General features: G+C 35.9%; 1 protein-coding gene across 1 annotated transcript in view; it reads right to left on the bottom strand.

The window, feature by feature from the left end:
* The window catches only part of LOC128579387 (ankyrin repeat domain-containing protein 26-like), a 52,756-nt gene that overhangs the window by 4,369 nt on the left and 28,801 nt on the right, over nt 1-19,586 (bottom strand). Inside the window, exons 10-11 of the mRNA XM_053581513.1 lie at nt 7,901-8,103; nt 6,516-6,602 (exon numbers count right to left, since the gene is read on the bottom strand). Of these exons, the coding sequence (XP_053437488.1) occupies nt 6,536-6,602; nt 7,901-8,103 (270 nt within the window). The 3' untranslated portion in view covers nt 6,516-6,535. The remainder of the gene's footprint in view (nt 1-6,515; nt 6,603-7,900; nt 8,104-19,586) is intronic.

Here is a 19,586-nt window from a genome sequence, read left to right as displayed (position 1 = left end):
GCTAGGAAATAAAAAAGAATTTTTGACTAAAAGATTTCATAATTAACTGAGTATAAGTCAGTAAAGAAGAATTAAGAAGTTATCCAATATTACAGAGGATTAAAACTATATCTGCACAGTTATGTTAATAATGAAAAATTATTAAGAATAATATGCCTAATGCTACATATTAATTATAAATTGATTATCACAGTGGTTAAATTGTCAGTTTCTCCTTTTCTCATTCTTCATTCATCTGTGCTATAGTCCTATGCTAAGGTACTGTGGCAAGCATTGAAATTACAAGATATAATATAGTCCATCCCTCAACAAATGTCTACAATAAATAACCTGAAAAAAGAGACAGGCCATTTCCAGAGTCACAGACACCATGACAGGCACAAATCAGGACAGTACTGAAACATGCACACAGAAGCCATCCTAGTTTTGTGTCAGCATCACAGGCTTTTTGGTGGAGACAATATGTAGGTTGCCTGAAGGATAAGGGAGAGGAAGAAGCTAACGCACGCAGCTGATGGGGTGGGGAAAGAACATGGGGAATCCTAAGTGGTTTAGTTGAGCCAGTTGCTAGAACACAGGGGCAGAGCACAGTAAGTCCTAAGAGATAAAGCTGAATAACTTCACATAAACCAAATTGATTTAAGTATTTTTATTCCCATGCTAAGGAATTTGGTACTTTTCCTAAGGGCAAAAGAAAACTAATGACAAGTAAATGACCAGACATTGAAAATGTCACCTGTCAAGTGACTGCTAATGAGCTATAATGGCTTGACTAAGTGTTACTACATGTGTCTGGGGACTTTGGCCTTAAAAAACCTGAGTTGGTGAGTCCTTTGCTTTCCAGGAATAGCTTCGGTGTGCTGAGAATCCCTCAGAAATGGCAGAAGTGAAGGAAGTGTAGAGCCAGAGAAAAAGATGCATAGCCTTCCCTCCCGAGATGTTTAAAGCTGTGAAACATGATGCATTAAACGAAGCATGTGTACACTCTTCATGATGAGTGTCTATGTGTTCACAGTTTTCAGTAGATGTGTGTGAGAAAAAAAAAAAAATGTAATGTAGTATCCTTTGACCACACAATAAAGAGTGGTGCCACTTGCTCTATCAAGTTCATTTCAGAAATCAATAATTAATCTTAACTTAATTCATAAATTTTGGCAACAAATCCTAGATCTGAAATAAGACAAATATTATTTATAATGTTTAATTTAAACAAGAGATATTATCATGGGAATGACATATTTATTACAAAATGCGTCCTTTAAACAAAAAATTTAGAAACTAGATCTAACTAGCATTTTTAAATAAAAGAATAATCACATGAGTGAAAATAAATTCCAGCTTATTTTAAGTTTACATACTAGAGAACATCAAAATGTAATGCTATTTATAATAATCTGATAAAATACAGTTACCATAGGTTTACTATTGAATATACATCATTTCAGAGCCCTGATTTTTCTATTTATTAATATAAAGGTCAAACAACTCAAGTCATATTTTGTAATCTATGTATTTTTTTTTGTTAATTCTGAGCAAAACTCTGTTATTTATAAAAGTTCAATCAGTTTTTTCACTTTAGTTGATTTTCTCTTAAAAATGATCTTTGCACTCTCCAGTTTTAGAAAATTAGAATTTTTAGGTATGTTCAAAGCTAATAACTTTTCATCTCAGAATCTTAAACATACACATGAAGTGGCATTGTCGTAATGTCCTATCCAAATTCTACTGACAAAAGATTAAGTGTAAATATTATGCCATCTGTGCTATTATTAACCTTTCCTTATTCATACAGATAAAAACACTTCAAAAAATTTGCTTGAAGAAAAGAATAATTACAGGTTAAAGCTCATTTTCAAACTTAGTTTCTTTGATTCAAGACTTTGTGTAACAGGATTAGACGCAAAAGTATAAATAACTTGTTAATCATAACTTTGGTTTTTTCAGAAATAACTACCATTTTTTAATATTAGATTTATTACAGTTGTTAGGTAAATTATTAAATGTGTGAAACAAACTATATTGCAAGTGTCTCCATCTTGAGTATTCTTATTTAACTCTTGTATAAAATGTGTTCTCTTACTAAGTGCCAAAAATAGGATCTCAAATACTCTACTGAATATAGGTTTTGTGTTGATAACATAATATCCAAGGGATTTATAAATTATAGATATAAAGTCAATTTTTTTGAAATGTTATAAAACATTTTGTAGAGATTGGGGGTCTCACTATCTTGCGCAAACTAGACTCAATCTCCTGGCCTCAAGTGATCAACCCACCTTGGCTTCCAAAAGTGTTGGAATCACAGGCCACTTTGCCCACACGAGATAAGTTAAAATGGTTTCCTAATATTTTCATAGATTGTTTTCTATAACATTTCTGTGATAATATTGACAGGATTATAAAATACATAATCAAACCATACTAACTAGGTCTTATAAAAGTAAAACTTTAATACCAAATATAAAGAGAAGCTTTTACAGAATGAATACTCACATTACCATCAATAAATACTATGTAAAATGTACATCCTTACATGACTTGAATTAAGGAACTACTAGTGTAATCTTATTATCTTTCCCCAGGGAGCTCTTCTTTTAAATATTCACTACTTATGTGTGGATTTTTTTTTTAACTCCTTTATGCCTGATTCACAAACTGTTTTATATACATTTTACTCATATAAAAATGAAATACTCTTCTCAACAGATTGCTTACTTCTGTGCTAAAGGAGTGTTTTCTCTAGATGGAGAATACTTTTTATATAACATATTTAAGGAGAGGTCATCTTTCCTCCTAACTCTTAGCACGTGGTCGAAGTAGTTGCTCTTATTCCAACCCTGGAATCAGTTCTCTTCCTGCCTCTCATTGGCTTTTGAATACTTTCCCACATAAGTGATGGCAAGGGCAACTGTCCTTGGGAAAGAGACACCAGGTCAGATGTGAGAGCTCACAGGGAAAGAGACAGACCCAGGCCAAAGGGAAGGAGCATCTCTGGGAGGGCAACTAAAAGCTTCAAGAAAGATCTTGATTTTTTCATATTTTATTTATTTTTTTATTAAATCATAACTATGTACATTTATGGGGCACAGTGTGCTAATTTGATATAAAAATATGGAATGCTTACATCATACTGATTAACATAACCATCACCTCAATTATAAATTGTCAGTCCAATTCATAATTTCCAAGTCATGGAAGCAACCCAAATGCCCATTAACCCAGGAACAGATTAACAAATTGTGGTATATGTACGTTATGGAATAAGATCTTGATCTATGATGACTCCAGTCTTGCACTAGATGATGGGAGGCTGCAGTTATTTTGTCTGTATTCACAAGTGAAAATTGTCAAATATTAAAGGACTTTTAAAAAGTCTCTCTCAATTTATTTATTTATTTATTTTTTTGTAGAGACAGAGTCTCACTGTACCGCCCTCAGTAGAGTGCCATGACACCACAGGACTCACAGCAACCTCTAGCTCTTGGGCTTAAGCGATTCTCTTGCCTCAGCCTCCCGAGCAGCTGGGACTACAGGCGCCCGCCACAACACCCGGCTATTTTTGGTTGCTGTTTGGCTGGGGCTGGGTTTGAACCCACCACCCTCGGTATATGGGGCTGGCGCCTTACTCACTGAGCCACAGGCGCTGCCCTCTCTAACTTTATATTTATGTTCCTATTAAGTCATGTATTTTTCCTCATACTTCTCTTAATAGAAATGCAGAATCATTGTCCCCATGTGAATTATTTAATACAGTGCCTGGTACAGATGACAAAAGCAAAAGGGGGAGAAAAATATCTCGGTGACATTGATCACTGACAAGGTACCACCAATGGTTTGTGAAGTGAGTGGAGCAATATCTTAGGAAAAACTGATGACTGCCAGAGGAAATAAAAAAGCTTAATGAACTGCTAATATTTTCATACATAATACTAAGTCAAAAGCTATCTTAGCTGCCTATGGAGTACAATGCACCAATTATTTGTAGGAAAAGCACTGCCCCTATCTCCATGTTCTTTCTGTTTATTTGCAGGTGGAGATTAGGTTTCAGGTGGCAGGGGTAGCTTGAAGTCCAATATTAATATGAGGAGCACATTTGCAACTTTGTTTCTAATTTTTCATTCTTAAATATAGGAATATTGTAATATTATATACAGAACACAAATGTATCAGCAAATTTTAGCTAATTAAGAAGATTCTCTCATAACTGGTAACTTACAATCGATGTCCCAGGGAAATCTAAGTGTCCAGAGAGAACACTGTAGGATTAAGAGTCAAGGAAGTCACACCTAGAGAGGCACCATGCCTCCTTTAGCCAGACGACTGTGTTTCTGTTTTGTATAATATGGTTTCATGCATTTTTTAAAGAAACTTTATATTTGTAAAAAAATTCCAAAAACCCATAAAACTCATTAATGTAATCAACCCCCTAAATTCATATTAGAGGCAACACTGGGTCAGAGAGATTGTAGTTTGTCTAAAGTCAAAAAGGAAATTAGCTTCAGCAAGGGAATGGGCTTTAGGTCACCTTCTTGAACGTGGAGTTCTTTTTCAGCTACTTTCTGCACATTGATAAAACCACACAGATTTTTAAATATAACTCAGAGAAAATGCAAGGATTATACACATTTAAAATAAACATTCCTTTCCTTCTGAAAAATTATGAGAGAATATTTCCTCCAAAATCTTCCCTTTCACTGCATCTGTACTTATACATTCTTTCCTCATTATTCTATAAAATGATACATTATCTGACTTTCCTGGTAAGAGCCAATGAGGACATTTTTTATTTGCAGAGTATTTAACACTCATTTTCTTTTTATATCCAGTAGTTCAATTTCATGACTCGGAAGTACATAGACCCTGATCATCTCATGTTTTTTTTCTAAAAAAACAAACACTAAGTAAGCCAAATAATGAAGAAAAATTTGTAAGCTAGTATTTTGCCATTTAAGTATTAAAATCATCATGAAAATTAGTTGCTATTTGTTTTTGTTCAAACAAATGTTTTATGTTTTTTTGTAAATTCTTTTTGAGACAGGGCCATGCTATATTGCTCAGGTTGGAGTGCAGTGGCTATACACAGGGATGATCACCGCACGCCACAGCTTGAACTGCTTGGGCTCTAGAGCTCATCCTGCCTCAGACTCCCACAGGAATGTGTTCCTGTGAATGGCCTTTGTAATGTCCCCCAGAGTAAAAATGGCCAAACATTAGATAAGCAATTTAAATTGGGACAAGACAGTTGAAGTAACTTTTTCTTTATGGCCTCTACAATTGATACAGCTTGTCATCATCGGATCCATTTTGAGATTTGCAGAAATGAATTCTTACTATGAATAAAATAAAATGGCTGTAATACCAGGTTCTTGTTACATCTCCAAGAGAAATGGGAACCATGTGTTCCTTTACAAGAAATTCTGAGTATGAGGAATTAATTGATTCTCTTTGGTTGTCATTGCTATTTACACATCTTTGATACTTTTGCCATCTTGGTCTTCGATCATTCAAGCAATGGTCAAATAGAGAGGCATGAGTAAACTTCATTTTAAAAGCTCAATTAGTTGCTTGATTTCACTATTTAAAAAGTATAATAAAATTGCCCAGAAATCTATACATTTTATGAAACTTGATACAAAACCGCCATAAGTTCAATGGTAATTAAGGACATATGGTTATGTAATAAAGTAAAAAAAAAAAAAGAAATTAATTAGAAACAGAAATTAATATTTCTTTGTATTACAGGCTTATTTAATTCATAAAAAGTGTCTATGTTGGATTCCTATAGGTAGTAAACATCCAATGTGGTTAAAGTTTTGGATGGCAATCATTCCCTTGTGATTAGGGGTGGAACACTTTAGATGGTGCAGGAAACCTTGAAGTGTTATGAAACACAGTCACAGTGAAATCAATTACAAAGTAACTCAGAGCACCTATGGGTATTCATTCGATTATTAGGCAATAATGTTCAATGCCCTAAATGTAACTTAAATGTAGCTTTTTAGAAAATGTAAAATGCATACAGTAATGCATTTATGGGGTACAGTGTGCTGATTTCATACACAATTTGGAATGCTTACATCATACAGGTTAAGATCTATCTCTTTATGATTTAATAAAAAATTAAAAAATAAAAAATGTAAAATGCATCAGTTTAGTTATATTTATCCCATCAAGGTAACAAATGGGTATCTGTTGAAAATGAGAGCACCAGGGACTTAAAATAAAATTTCTGTTTCTTTTCTTAATTAAGGTAGATAATTATGATCTTTGCTTAACATGTTAAGTCAATTAAACAACTCAGCATTTCAACAAATTAAAAAGAAGAGTTACGTCAGAAATTTGAAACTCAAAAGAAAAAAAGATAACATAACTAACTTTGGTTAGGTAGTTCACTAGGCTGTTATCTGAAATCTCTGAGCTTGAGGCAGAAGATCACCAAGGTTCCCTTGAAATAAACTTTCTGTTGAAAAGTACACTTTTTAAATATTTTCAATACAAGTGAATCTAGAACTGACCTTATGGCAGGAGTGATACATCAAGATCTGTTACTCTTTTCTTCATCAAGCAAATCAGCAGTGTCTTCTGTTAGATTCTGATGAATTCTATGAAGATTGCAAAAGATGAGTGGTTAGTATTTCATTTTTCCTAAAGCATTCCTAAGTGGCTTACAATTTAATATTAAGAAGTTGGCATAAGTGTAAATAAAATTTCCATTTAAACAGTGTTTTGTAACTGAAAATGTGTCAGGGCAGGCCTACTCTGTGCAACTCCAGTTATAAAAGCATTCTAAATAAGAAAATAGTTTCTAATAAGAAAATAGTTCAAGTGCAAAGGGGAGAGGAATGGCTGTCAATGATGCAAAGATCAACAGGGTATGCTCGCTGCCTTCTGTAATGGCTCTCTTTATAATAAACACTTGAGGGTATCATTAGAAATACTTATGTTTAGAGAGCAACTATGTGCAATAGGGAATATATCAATTTGCTTGACTATAATAAACATTCCACAACAAAAAAGTTAGAAAAAAACTTATTCTCTTAAGCCAGTACAAAGATTAAAAAAAAAAAAAAAAGTTCCTCAAAGACCTCTTCAAGCACTTGCTTTTGCCACCCTTTTACATTTCACCCACTATATGGGGAAAGTTAAGTATTGGGCACTGAGAGATAATTCAGAGCAACAACTTCTCGGTGAGAATGAGATGGCTGAGTTGGTGATCAAGAAGAACTTCAGCAAGCACCGGTGGAAATTAGCTGCTAACACTGTTACCAAGGCATGAGTGGTGGGGCCTAACCTTTTTGTGTGTCTTCCAAACCTCAGGCTGACCATGGCATTATTTTTAAGAACTTCGTGAGTTATCCATCCTTTATCTCTGTGTTAATCAAGTATGCAAGTTTTGCAAATATGCCTTTGTGTTGAGTGGAAAAACTATACCAGAAATTTTTTCTCAAGGTGCCCACTAGTGCCAAGACCAAAGATCACAGCCAAGAAAAGTTAATTTTCCAGGTGCCAGAAGATGCTGAAAGAATAGTTGTAGTACTTGACTATTTGGGTTTAAGTTGTAATCTTCATTAGATTAATGAAACTCATTAATATTTTTACCTAGTGGAATGGTGGCAAGAAATTTCTAACAATATCACTGTCTAAATTATAAAGCTACAAAAATATCTAGCTGAAGGAATAAGAGATCAGGTTCACTATAATAATTCATATGAAAACATTTCATATAAAATCATAAAAAGGGAGAAAAACAAACTGCTCTGAATGAATATTTCAAAATTAAGTTCACTAAGACCTGTTTTTATTTCCAAATAATTTCATGAGCTTCCCTCCCTAAAAAATTATGCATTGAGGAAAATTAATGAACTTAATTTATTTTCTATGATTTTGTGTTTTGACCTACTCTCTTAGTTTTTTGTATGACAATTTTCTAATTTTCAATTCTTTTAGATAGAGTTGCTTGTATTTCCGAAATGTGGTTTCATTGATTTCTTCTTGAGAAGTTTCTGTTACAGAGATTTCAGATTCCAGATATGCAATACAGGATTTCATCTGAGCTCCTGCTGAAACAATATGCTCTAATTTTCCTTGAGATGATGCTCCAGTCTAAAACAAATTGAAAGGATACATTTTAAAGAATTATAATATGAATAGTTATTGTATATTTCTTTTTTAATGTGTCGAGTCAGTGATGCCCTGAGTAAGTATAAACATGGGGAGAAAGCATACATTGCAAATGTTCATCATCAAGATCAACTAAGTTGGCAAAGCACCAATAGCTCAGCAGCTAGGGTGCTGGCCACATACATTGGGGCTGGTGAGTTTGAACCCAGCCCAGGCCTGCCAAACAAGGACAACTATAACACACACACACACAAAAATAGCTGGGCACTGTGGTGGGTGCCTGTGGTCCCAGCTACTTGGGAAGCTAAAGCAAGAGAATTGCTTAAGCCCAAGAGTCTGAGGTTGCTGTGAGCTGTGACACAAGGTTACTCTATTGAGTGAGACTCTGTCTCAAAAATAAAAACAACAAAAAAAATAAGCTGTTAATATAATTCAATATTAAATATAATTCTACAAAAGGAATCATTATGTTAGAACTCATGTAATATGATAATTCAAAGAATATTAGAATCAATTTAAATTTTAAAAATGTTAAATAATTTATCTTAAGAACAATTCAAGAGTGTGGTCTAATTTCTAAATCACAGCTTTTTCTTTCCTGTAGATCTATGTTAACTTCTCTTAATAATCAAATGATTTTCTTTTTGTTTTATTTATCAAATAGTAACTGTGTACACTAATGCATTTATGAAGTAAAATGTGATTTGATAGACAATGTGGAATGCTTACATTGAAATGATTAACAGAACCATCTCCTCGCTTACTTATTTGATGTGGTAGGGCATTCATATGCTTTTCTTAATAGTTTAGAAATGTCTCATTGCATTATGCACATTAGGTTATTCTTCTTAGTAAAGTATCTCAAAAATGGGGAAAAAAAGTATCCAGTGTATTCAATACTAGTATGAAATCAGTATATAATCACCTACACATTCACAAGGAGGTCAGGAGCAGTGTAGGACCAGCATGGAAAGCAGGTGCCTGCTTGCAGAGGCTGGCCGACCCTCTGGCAGAGGGGTAAAGATAGGGAAGTACTGTCCTGCAGATTTTTTGGACTTGGGTGCTCACCACAGCTGCCTTGGGAGAGCCTGAGTGAGAGAGTGAACTTGAATGGTGCCCAGTGGCAGGGATTGAACTACCAGGCAGGGTGTAACTTTGATTAGGTTGGCTGCATCAGAGGGCTGTCATTGTGGGAGGGCCACTGGGAAGAAACAGCCTGCAGGGTCCCTGCACGTGACTGGCTGTGGTGCACCTGATGAGCTGGGTAGCCATCCTTGGGGTGAGGTGGATGGTTCTCACATCCCAGAAAAGCCACTTTGTGGCCAAGGGGCACTGTTTGGAAAGTTGAGGTGTGTATCCTAAAAAGTCTGGTAAAAGCTTCAGGCCCCCACCCTGCTATGCCTGAATGTTAATGAAACCACCAGGCCCTGACTGAGGGATAATAAGTCAGAAAGAAGGAAGCGGCTTTCCTCAGCAACTAGACAGTGGCTTCCCACATCCATCTTATATAGCAGAATCAGCATGTTTGTTTTGCATCTCCAACCCCCAGAGTGCCACCTGAATTCCAGGTAATATATTGCTATCTGTATGTATATTTAAAATTTTTTCCTTCTAATTTTTTTAAGTTTTTCTTTCCTTGTGTTTTATTTTTTCATTTTTAATTTCTTGTATAATAAGGATTCCATTTTGTGTTAGCATTTCTTTGCTTTTTAAACTTACTTTTCTATTTTTTCTTTCCTTCCTTTTTCTAGATTTTTCTCATCTTTCCTTCATAAATTTTTCAAATGAAAAGTAAGGTATCCCTCCATCCCTCCTTTTCCCCCCAAAGTTTATAATTATATTTATTTTCTTAATTTTATTCTCATCTGTTTTGTTCTCTTTCATTCTGTATTTTATTTATGGGACAGAGCCTTGCTCTGGGGCCTAGGCTGGGGGTCCATGGCATTGGCATGGCTCAAGGAGGCCTTAAAACCTGGGCTTGGGTGTCCTTCTCACTTTAGACTTCCAAAGGACAGTATTAGTAGGTCCCCCCAGTGACACAAAAATGTTTTCCTTTTGTATATGGTGGAGGGAAGGTCTTGCTTTTGGTCAGGCTGATAAGGAGCTCTTGACTGTGGAGAACCCAACTTCCTTGGCCCCTCAGAGTCCTGAAATTGCATGTATGGGTCAATGCACCCTGTTGAACACCACTATTACTCCCGTATTTCTCTTCCTGTCCTTTCTTTTCTTTTTCTTTCACCCTTATTTTCTGTTTCTTTTCTCCCTTCTCATTCATTTCTCTTTTCTTCCTTTTGTCCCTGTACCAAAAGGCCACTCCAACATTCAAGCACAGAGACAAGAACATTTAAGAAGAAGGACGTGAGAGGAAAAAGTAGGGGAAGGATATGGATAAAGAAGAAAGCACATATGAGGAAAAACCAACAAGAAAAAAAATTTGGCAACACGAAAAACCAAAAGATCACCCCTAAACTCAAGGGACCATGAGGCAGCTACCATAGAGGATCCTACCTAGAAGGAAATTATGGAAGTAACATAAAGGGAATTTAGAGTATGGATGGCAAAAATGATGAAGGGTATTGAAGGGAAAGTGGATAATCACTGAAGGGAAATCCAAAAATTGACTTAAGAAGTGAATAAAAGATAGGAAAGAGGTACTAGACCTTAAAGAAATAAAGGAGTCACCCAGGGAAGTTGAAGATGCAGTAGAAAGTACAAATAACAGATTAGACCATGGAGAAAGAAGAATCTCAGAGCTAGGGGATATGTCTCTTGAGCTAACTCAGGCATTTAAAGAGGCAGAAAAGAGTAAAAGCAGAGCTTAGAGAATTATGGAAATTCATGAAGCATACAAATACACAAATTAAAGTGATCCCTGAGGGGAAAGGAAAATAACCCAAATGTATAGAAGCCCTTCCAGAGCATATTGTAAATGAAAATTTCCCAAGCATCACCAAGATTCTGACACAGTCCTCTTAGATGCATATCAAACTCTGGTTCATCTCAACAGACACATTGTAATGAACCTGTCCAAGGTCAAAATTAAAGGGAAAATTCTGCACGCAACCAAGAGTAAGCACCAATTGAATTATAAGAGCCAATCCATTAGGGTGACAGTGGACCTTTCAGCTGAAACTTTGTAATCCAGAAGAAGGTGGTCATTGACATTTAACTTTCTTGAATACAACAATTTTCAGCCCAGGATTCTGTATACTAGGTTTTAAATTTGACAGAGAAATCAAATCTTTTATTGACATGCAAACATTGATGAAATCTGCCACTACACGTCCAGCTCTGCAGAAATACTCAGACCCATTCTCCATACTGACCATCACAATGGACCTCCAAGAAAAGTAGACACCAGAAACTGAAGAACAAAACATAGCTTCCACATTGGTGCAAAAAATAAAATTAAGCAATGGACCTTCACAAAATAAGGTGAATAGAACTCCACAATACTTAACAATTCTCTCAATGAATGGCTTGGATTCCCCACTGACAAGGCACAGACTGGGTGACTGGATAAAAAAGCACAATCCATCTATATGCTGTCTCTAGAAACACACCTAATGTTGAAGGACAAAAGAAGACTCAGGGTGAACCAGCAGTTAAGTAAGCGAGGAGATGATTACCATTTGCCTGAATTATTGTTTTCCAGTCCTTCATCCTGAGTCTTGTTTTATCCTTCAACATGTACAATCACCACATTATACCCCATAAATGCATTAAGGTACACAGTTATGATTTAATGAAGGATAATATATTTAAAATATTAAAAATCAAAAGGAAATCAGAAAAGGAGGGGTTGCCAGTTTATTTTCAGAGACAATTGTATTTAAAGCAAAAAAGTAAGTAATAACAAAGAGGGTCACTATATACTGATCAAAGGAAAAATAAAATGCTGTTTTTTTTTTTTGTTGTTGTTGTTGTTGCAGTTTGGCCGGGGCTGGGTTTGAACCTGCTACCCTCGGTATATGGGGCCAGCACCCTACTCACTGAGCCACATGCGCCGCCCCGGATCAAGGGAAAAATAGAACAAGAGGACATTTCAATTCTAAAAGTATATAACACCCAACTTACATGGTCCCAGATTTATGAAGCAAACACTAATTGTCTGAACAATATAATATCCTACAACACCACAGTAGCTAGGGACTTTAACATTCCTCCAAGAGAACTGGACAGAGCCACTAAACAGAAACTACACATAGAAACAAGGAACTTGAATGCTACCCTAGATCAGTATGCTTAATAGACATATATAGAACACACAACCCCAAAGCCAATGAGAATATGTTCTTCTATCAGCCCATGGATCATACTCCAGCCCACAGACACAAATCAAACCTCAACAATTTTTTTTGAAAATTTTAAATAATACTTTGCATCTTTTCAGTCCACCAGGGAATAAAGATAGAAATCGATTGCAACAAAAACCTTCATCCACACACAAAGTCCTGGAAACTACAAACTTTATGCTACACGACAGTTGAATCAAGGAGGATAAAAGAAGGAAATTATTAGATTTCATGAACAGCATGACAATGAAGCCACAGATTCCCAAAACCTGTGGGATACTGAAAAAGATGTCATAAGAGGAAATTTCTTGCATTAGATACCAACATAAGAAATATAGAAAGAGAGCACATCAGCAGCCTAATGAATCATCTCAAAGAAATGGAGAAGGAAGAGTAATCCAATTGCAAACCTAGCAGAAGAAAAGAAATAACCAAAATTAAATTAGAAATAAATGAAGTTGTAAACAAAAGAATCATTCAGAAAATCAATAAAATGGAAAGTTCGTTCTTTGAAAAGATAAATAAAATCAATAAACCTTTGGCCAGATTAAATAGAAAGATAGCATTAAAATCTCTAAAGCCTCAATCAGTAACAAAAAAGGGGAAATAACTACAGATACAACAGAGATACAAGAGATTATCTCTGTCTACTACAAGCAACTCTATGCCCAGAAATTTGACAATGTGGACGAAATGGACCAATACCTGGAATCACACTGTGTCCCTAGACTTAACCAGGGAGAAATAGAGCTCTAGAACAGACAAATATCAAGCACTGAAATTTAAATAACAATAAAAAATCTTCCAACAACAAAAAGAAAATCCCTAAACCACATGGCTTCACGAGAATTTGATCAAATCTTCAATGAAGAGCTTATACCTACCATGCAGAATGAATTCCAAAACACTGAGAAGAAAGAAACCTTCCCTAGCATGTTCTCTGAAGAAAATATCACCCTGATACCAATACCAAGAAAAGACCAAACTAAAAAGAGAACAACAGACCAATTTCACTAATGAATATTGACAGAAATATACTCAACAAAATCCTAGAAAATAGATTTTATCTATACATTTAAAAAATTATATGTCATAATCAAATTGGCTTCATCCCAGGGATGCTAAGATGAAGCTAGTTTAACCTACACAAGTCCATAAACATAATTCACCATACCAATAGAAGTCAAAACAAAGACCATAAAATCCTCTCAATAGATGCAGAAAAAGCATTTGGCAATATTCAGCATCTTTTTCTAACAAGAACACTTAAGAAAATAGGCAGAGATGACACATTTCTTAATTGGTTGAAGCCTTCTGGGACAAACTCACAGCCAATTTCACACTGAATAAAGTTTTCCACTTAGAACTGAAACTAGACAGGATGTACACCATCACCACTGGTATTCCACATAGCTCTGGAAGTTTTAACTAATGCAATCAGGAAAGAGAAGGACATTAAGTGGATACAAATGATGGCCGAGGAGGTCAAACTTTCACTCTTTGCCAATGTTATCATTTTATACTTAGAGAACCCAACTGATTCAACTACACGACTCCTGGGAGTGATCAAGATATACAGTAATGGTGTGGAGTATAAAATCAATGTGCTCAAATCAGGAGCCTTTGTGCATGCAAATAACAATTAAGATGAGAGGCAAACAGGGACACAATACCCTTCAGAGCAGCTTCAAAGAAAGTGAAATACCTGGGAATATAATTAACCAAGGACATGAAAGATCTTTACAAAGAGAATAATGAAACCCTAAGAAAAGAAATAGCAGGAGACATGAATATATGGAAGAATATGTCATGTACACGACTGGGAAGATTTGCATTGTTACAATGTTTATAAAACCCAAAGTAATGTATGGATTCGATGTAATTACCATTAAAATACCAACATCATACTTTGAAGAAATGGAAGAAAAGAGTTCTGCATGTTGTATGGAAACAATAAAAAAAACCATAAAGCCAAGGAAATTATTAATAATAAAAACAAATCCAGAAGTATCACTCTACCAGACTTTACATTATATTGTAAATCCACAGTTATCAGAACAGCATGGTACAGGCACAAAAATAGAAATACAGGCATATAGAACAGAATAGAAAACGAGATGAAACCAGCTTCTTATTGCTATCTGATCTTTGATAAACCAAACAAATAATCACTATTCAATAAATGGTACTGGCAGAACTGGATAATTCACATAAAAACTGAAAGTGGACCTGCACTTTTCGTCAACTTGCAAAAATTGAATTCAAGATGGATAAAAGTTTAAATCTAAGACATGAAATGATAAAAGTCTTAGAAGAAAGTGCAGGGGAAAACTTGATGATGTAGACCCGGGGAAAGATTTTATGAAGACTCTGTTGGCAATCCACGACAATACCAAAATTAAACAAATGGGACTTAATTAAGCTGGAAAGTCTCTGCACAGGTAAGGACATAAAAACTAAAGCAAGATGCCATTAATCCCCCACCCTCCACCTCCCTCCCTGCTCCCTCCCTCCTCTTTCCCCCTTCTCCCTATTATTACATTGTAACTGGGTTATAGCTTTCATGTGAAGGTCCTACATTAGTTTCATAATAAGGGTGAGTACATTGGGTACTTTTTCTTCCATTCTTGAGACATTTTACTAAGAAAAATATGTTCCAGCTCCATCCATGTAAACATGAAAGAGGTAAAGTCTCCATCTTTTTTAAGGCTGCATAATATTCCATGGTGTACATATACCACAATTTATTAATCCATTCATGGATCAATGGGCACTTGGGCTTTTTCCATGACTTAGCAATTATGAATAGGGCTGCAATAAATACTCTAATACAAATATCTTTGTTACGATGTGATTTTTGGTCTTCTGGGTATATGCCCAGTAGAGGGATTACAGGATTGAATGGCAGATCTATTTTTAGATCTTCAAGTGTTCTCCATATCTCTTTCCAAAAGGAATGTATTAATTTACATTCCCACCGGCAGTGCAAAAGTGTTCCCTTTTCTCCACATCCACGCCAACATCTCTGGTTTTCGGATTTTGTGATGTAGGCTAGTCCCACTGGAGTTAGATGATATCTCAAAGTAGTTTTGATTTGCATTTATCTGATGATTAAAGATGATGAGCATTTTTTCATACGTCTGAAGGCCATGTGCCTGTCTTCTTCAGAGAAGTTTCTCTTCAAGTCCTTTGCCCAGCCTGTGATGGGATCCCTTGTTCTTTTCTTGCTAATGCGTTTGAGTTCTCTGTGGATTCTGGTTATTAAATCTTTGTCAGAGACATAACCTGCAAATATCTTTTCCCATTCTGAGGGCTGTTTGCTTGCTTTACTTCCTGTGTTCTTGGCTGTGCAGAAGCTTTTTAGTTTGATCAAGTCCCAGTAGTGTATTTTTCAAGCAGCTTCAATTGCCTGGGGGATCCTTCTCATGAAAAACTCGCCCAACCCAATTTCTTCAAGGGTTTTCCCTGCACTCTCTTCTAGTATTTTTATAGTTTCATGTCTTAGATTTAAATCTTTAATCCAGTGAGAGGCTATATTGGTTAATGTTGAGAGGTGTGGGTCCAGTTTCAGTCTTCTACAGGTTGTCAGCCAGTTCACCCAGCACCATTTGTTAAATAGGGAATCTTTTCCCCATTGAATGTTTTTAATTGGCTTGTCAAACATTAAATAACGGTAAATAGCTGGATTCATCTCTTGGTTCTCTATTCTGTTCCAGACGTCTACTTCTCTTTTTTGTGCCAGTACCATGCTGGTTTTTTTGTTTGTTTGTTTGTTTTTGTGGTTTTTGGCCAGGACTGGGTTTGAACCCACCACCTCTCGCATATGGGACCAGCGCCCTATCCCCTTGAGCCACAGGCACTGCCCAGCATGCTGTTTTGATCACTATTGATTTGTAGTATAGTCTGAGGTCTGGTAGAGTGATTCCTCCTGCTTTGTTTTTATTTCTGAGTAATGTCTTGGCTATTCGAGGTTTTTTCTGATTCCATATAAAACTAAGTATTGTTTTTTCAAGATCTTTAAAGTATGACAGTGGAGCTTTAATGGGGATTGCGTTGAAATTATATATTGCTTTGGGTAGTATGGACATTTTAACAATGTTGATTCTTCCCAACCATGGCATGGTATATTTTTCCATTTGTTAACATTCTCAGCTATCTCTTTTCTTAGAGTTTCATAATTCTTTTTATATAGATCTTTCACGTCCTTTGTTAGATAAACTCCAAAGTATTTCATCTTCTTTGGCACTACTGTGAATGGAATAGAGTCTTTAATTGTTTTTTCAACTTGACGATTGTAGGTATATATAAAGGCTACTGATTTATGAATGTTGATTTTGTAACATGAGATGCTGCTGTATTCCTTGATCACCTCTAAGAGTTTTGTAGTAGAGTCCCTAGTATTTTCCAGATATACAATCATATCATCTGCGAAGATTGAAAGTTTGATCTCTTCTGACCCTATGTGGATACCCTTGATCGCCTTTTCTTCCCTAATTTTGCTGGCTAAAACTTCCATTACAATTTTTTTTTTTTTTTTGAGATGGAGTCTTAAGCTGTCGCCCTGGGTAGAGTGTAGTGGCATCACAGCTCACAGCAACCTCTAACTCCTGGGTTTAAGCTATTCTCCTGCCTCTGCCTCCCAAGTAGCTGGGACCACAGGTGCTGGCCACAACACCTGGCTATTTTTTGGTTGTAGTTGTCATTGTTGTTTGGTGGGCCTCTGCTTTGGATTTGAACCTGCCAGCTCAGGTGTATGTGGCTGGCACCTTAGCCGCTTGAGCCACAGGCACTGAGCCTACTTCCATTACAATGTTAAAGAGCAATGGAGACAATGGGCAGCCTTGTCTGGTTCCAGATCTGAGTGGAAATTATTCCAATTTAACTCCATTCAAAATGATATTGGCTGTGGGTTTGCTGTATATGGCCTCTATTAGTTTAAGAAATGTCCCTTCTATACCAATTTTCTCAAGTGTTCTGATCATGAAGGGATGTTGGATGTTATCAAAAGCTTTTTCTGCATTGACTGAGAGAATCATATGGTCTTTGTTTTTTAATTTGTTTATGTGCTGAATTACATTTATAGATTTACGTATATTGAACCAGCCTTGAGACCCTGGGATAAAACCGATTTGGTCATGATGTATGATTTGTTTGATATGTTGCTGGATTCTGTTTGTTAGAATCTTGTTGAATATTTTTGCATCTATATTCATTAGTGATATTGGTCTACAATTTTCTTTTCTTGTTGGGTCTTTTCCTGGTTTGGGGATCAGGGTGATGTTTGCTTCATAGAACGTGTTGGGTAGTCTTCCTTCTTTTTCTACCTTTTGGAACAGATTGAGTAATCTTCAAGGGAATATGTGAATCCTAGTAAAAGTGGAATGTAAAGGTCTTAGCCAAATAACTAAGAGAATGCCACAAAAGCTATGTTAACTAGTGTAATGAAAATGTGTCAAACGGTCTATGAACCAAGTTTATGGTGCCCCATGATCATACTAATGTACACAGCTATGATTTAATAAAAATAAAAAAAAACTAAAGCAAATAAAGAACCTTTGGAATGGGAAAAGATATTTGCAGGTTATTAATCTGACAAAGGGTTGATAATTAGAATCCACAGGGAATTCAGATTAATCAACATAAAAAGAATAAACAATCCCATCTATCACTGGGCAAGAGTCATGAACACAACCTATGAAGAAGACAAATGAATGGCTAACAAACATGAAAAAAATGGTCTTAATCATCACAGAAATAGAATCAAAATCATTTTTAGATATCACTTAACCCCACTCAGAATAGCTTACATCACAGGGTCCCAAATGAGATGCTTGTGCAAATGTGGAGAAAAGTGAACATCTTTACACTGTTGTTGAGATTGCAAACTAATAGAGTCTCTTTGGAAATAAGTAGGGAGAGTCCTCAAAGAACTCAAATTATACCTCCCATTTGATCCCACAATGCCACTACTAGGCATCTACCCAGAAGAAAAAAATGGCACCTTATCATAAAGACATCTGCATTTGATTATTGCTGCTCAGGTTTACAATCACCAAGATGTGGAAACTACTCAAGTGCCCACCAACTCATGAATAGATTAACAAACTGTGGTATATGTATACTATGAAATACTACTTAGCCATAAAAAGATGGAGAATGTACATCTGGATAGTTAGAAAACATTCTTTTTAGTAAAGTATCACAAGAATGGAAAAGCAAGTATCCAATGGATTCAACAGTAATATGAAGCTGGTAGACCAACTAATACATGCCCCCACAAAACAAAAAGTCAATTTAACTCCAGTTGAGCTAACGGGGGAGGAAAAAGGGGGAGAAGAGAAGGGGATCAGTGTGGTCCCACCTAATGGGCACATGTAAGAACATAGGGCACATCTCCCCAGAGTGAGAAACAATTCTAATAGGGACTTTCCCTAACAAACTCAAAAACAAAACAAAACAAACCCCCACAAAGTTTAAGACTTCTCTATAATAAACATGCCTTTTCCCTGTTTCTTGCAGCTTTTCATTTATTTTTATTTTTACTTTCTATTTTAAATTTTATTTATTTCTGTTTTAAACTTTCTTTTATTTGAGCCAGGGTCTTGCTCTGACTCAGTACAATGCCATGATCACAGCTCATTGCAACCTCTAATATGAAGGCTCATGTTACTTTCTCACTGCAGCCTCTTGAATAGCTGGGACTATAGGGAAGCATCACCACACCCACACCTGGATAATTATTTTTTCTTTCTTTCTTTCCTTTTCCTTCCTTACTCCCTCTCTCCCTCCCTTCCTTCCTCAATTAAAAAAGAGGGTCATCAAGGCCATATCTTTCAGTCTTAGTTAGCTTTACCTCTCAGCACCACCTGCACGTCCTTCCTTCCTTCCTTCTCTCCTTCCTTCCTTCCCTCCCTCCCTCCTTCCTTCCTTCCTCCTTACTTCCTTTCTTCTTTCCTTCCTTCCTTCCCTCCCAACCTTTCTTCCTATGTCTCTCTCTCCTCTCTCTCTTTTTTCTTTTCTTTTTTTCATTTTCTCTCTTTCCCTTCCCTCCCTCCCTTTCTTCCTTCCATCCTTCCTACCTTTCTTTCTTCATTTCTTTCTTCTCTTTCTTTCTTCTCTCTCTTTCTTTCTTTTTGTTCTCACATTACCTAGGCTTGTCTACAGCTCCTT

This window comes from Nycticebus coucang, unplaced genomic scaffold (genome assembly GCF_027406575.1).
Source record: "Nycticebus coucang isolate mNycCou1 unplaced genomic scaffold, mNycCou1.pri scaffold_49, whole genome shotgun sequence".
NCBI classification, from domain to species: Eukaryota; Metazoa; Chordata; class Mammalia; order Primates; family Lorisidae; genus Nycticebus; species Nycticebus coucang.
The sequence above is the reverse complement of the archived record's forward strand: the minus strand, read 5'-3'. Positions and strand labels throughout refer to the sequence as shown.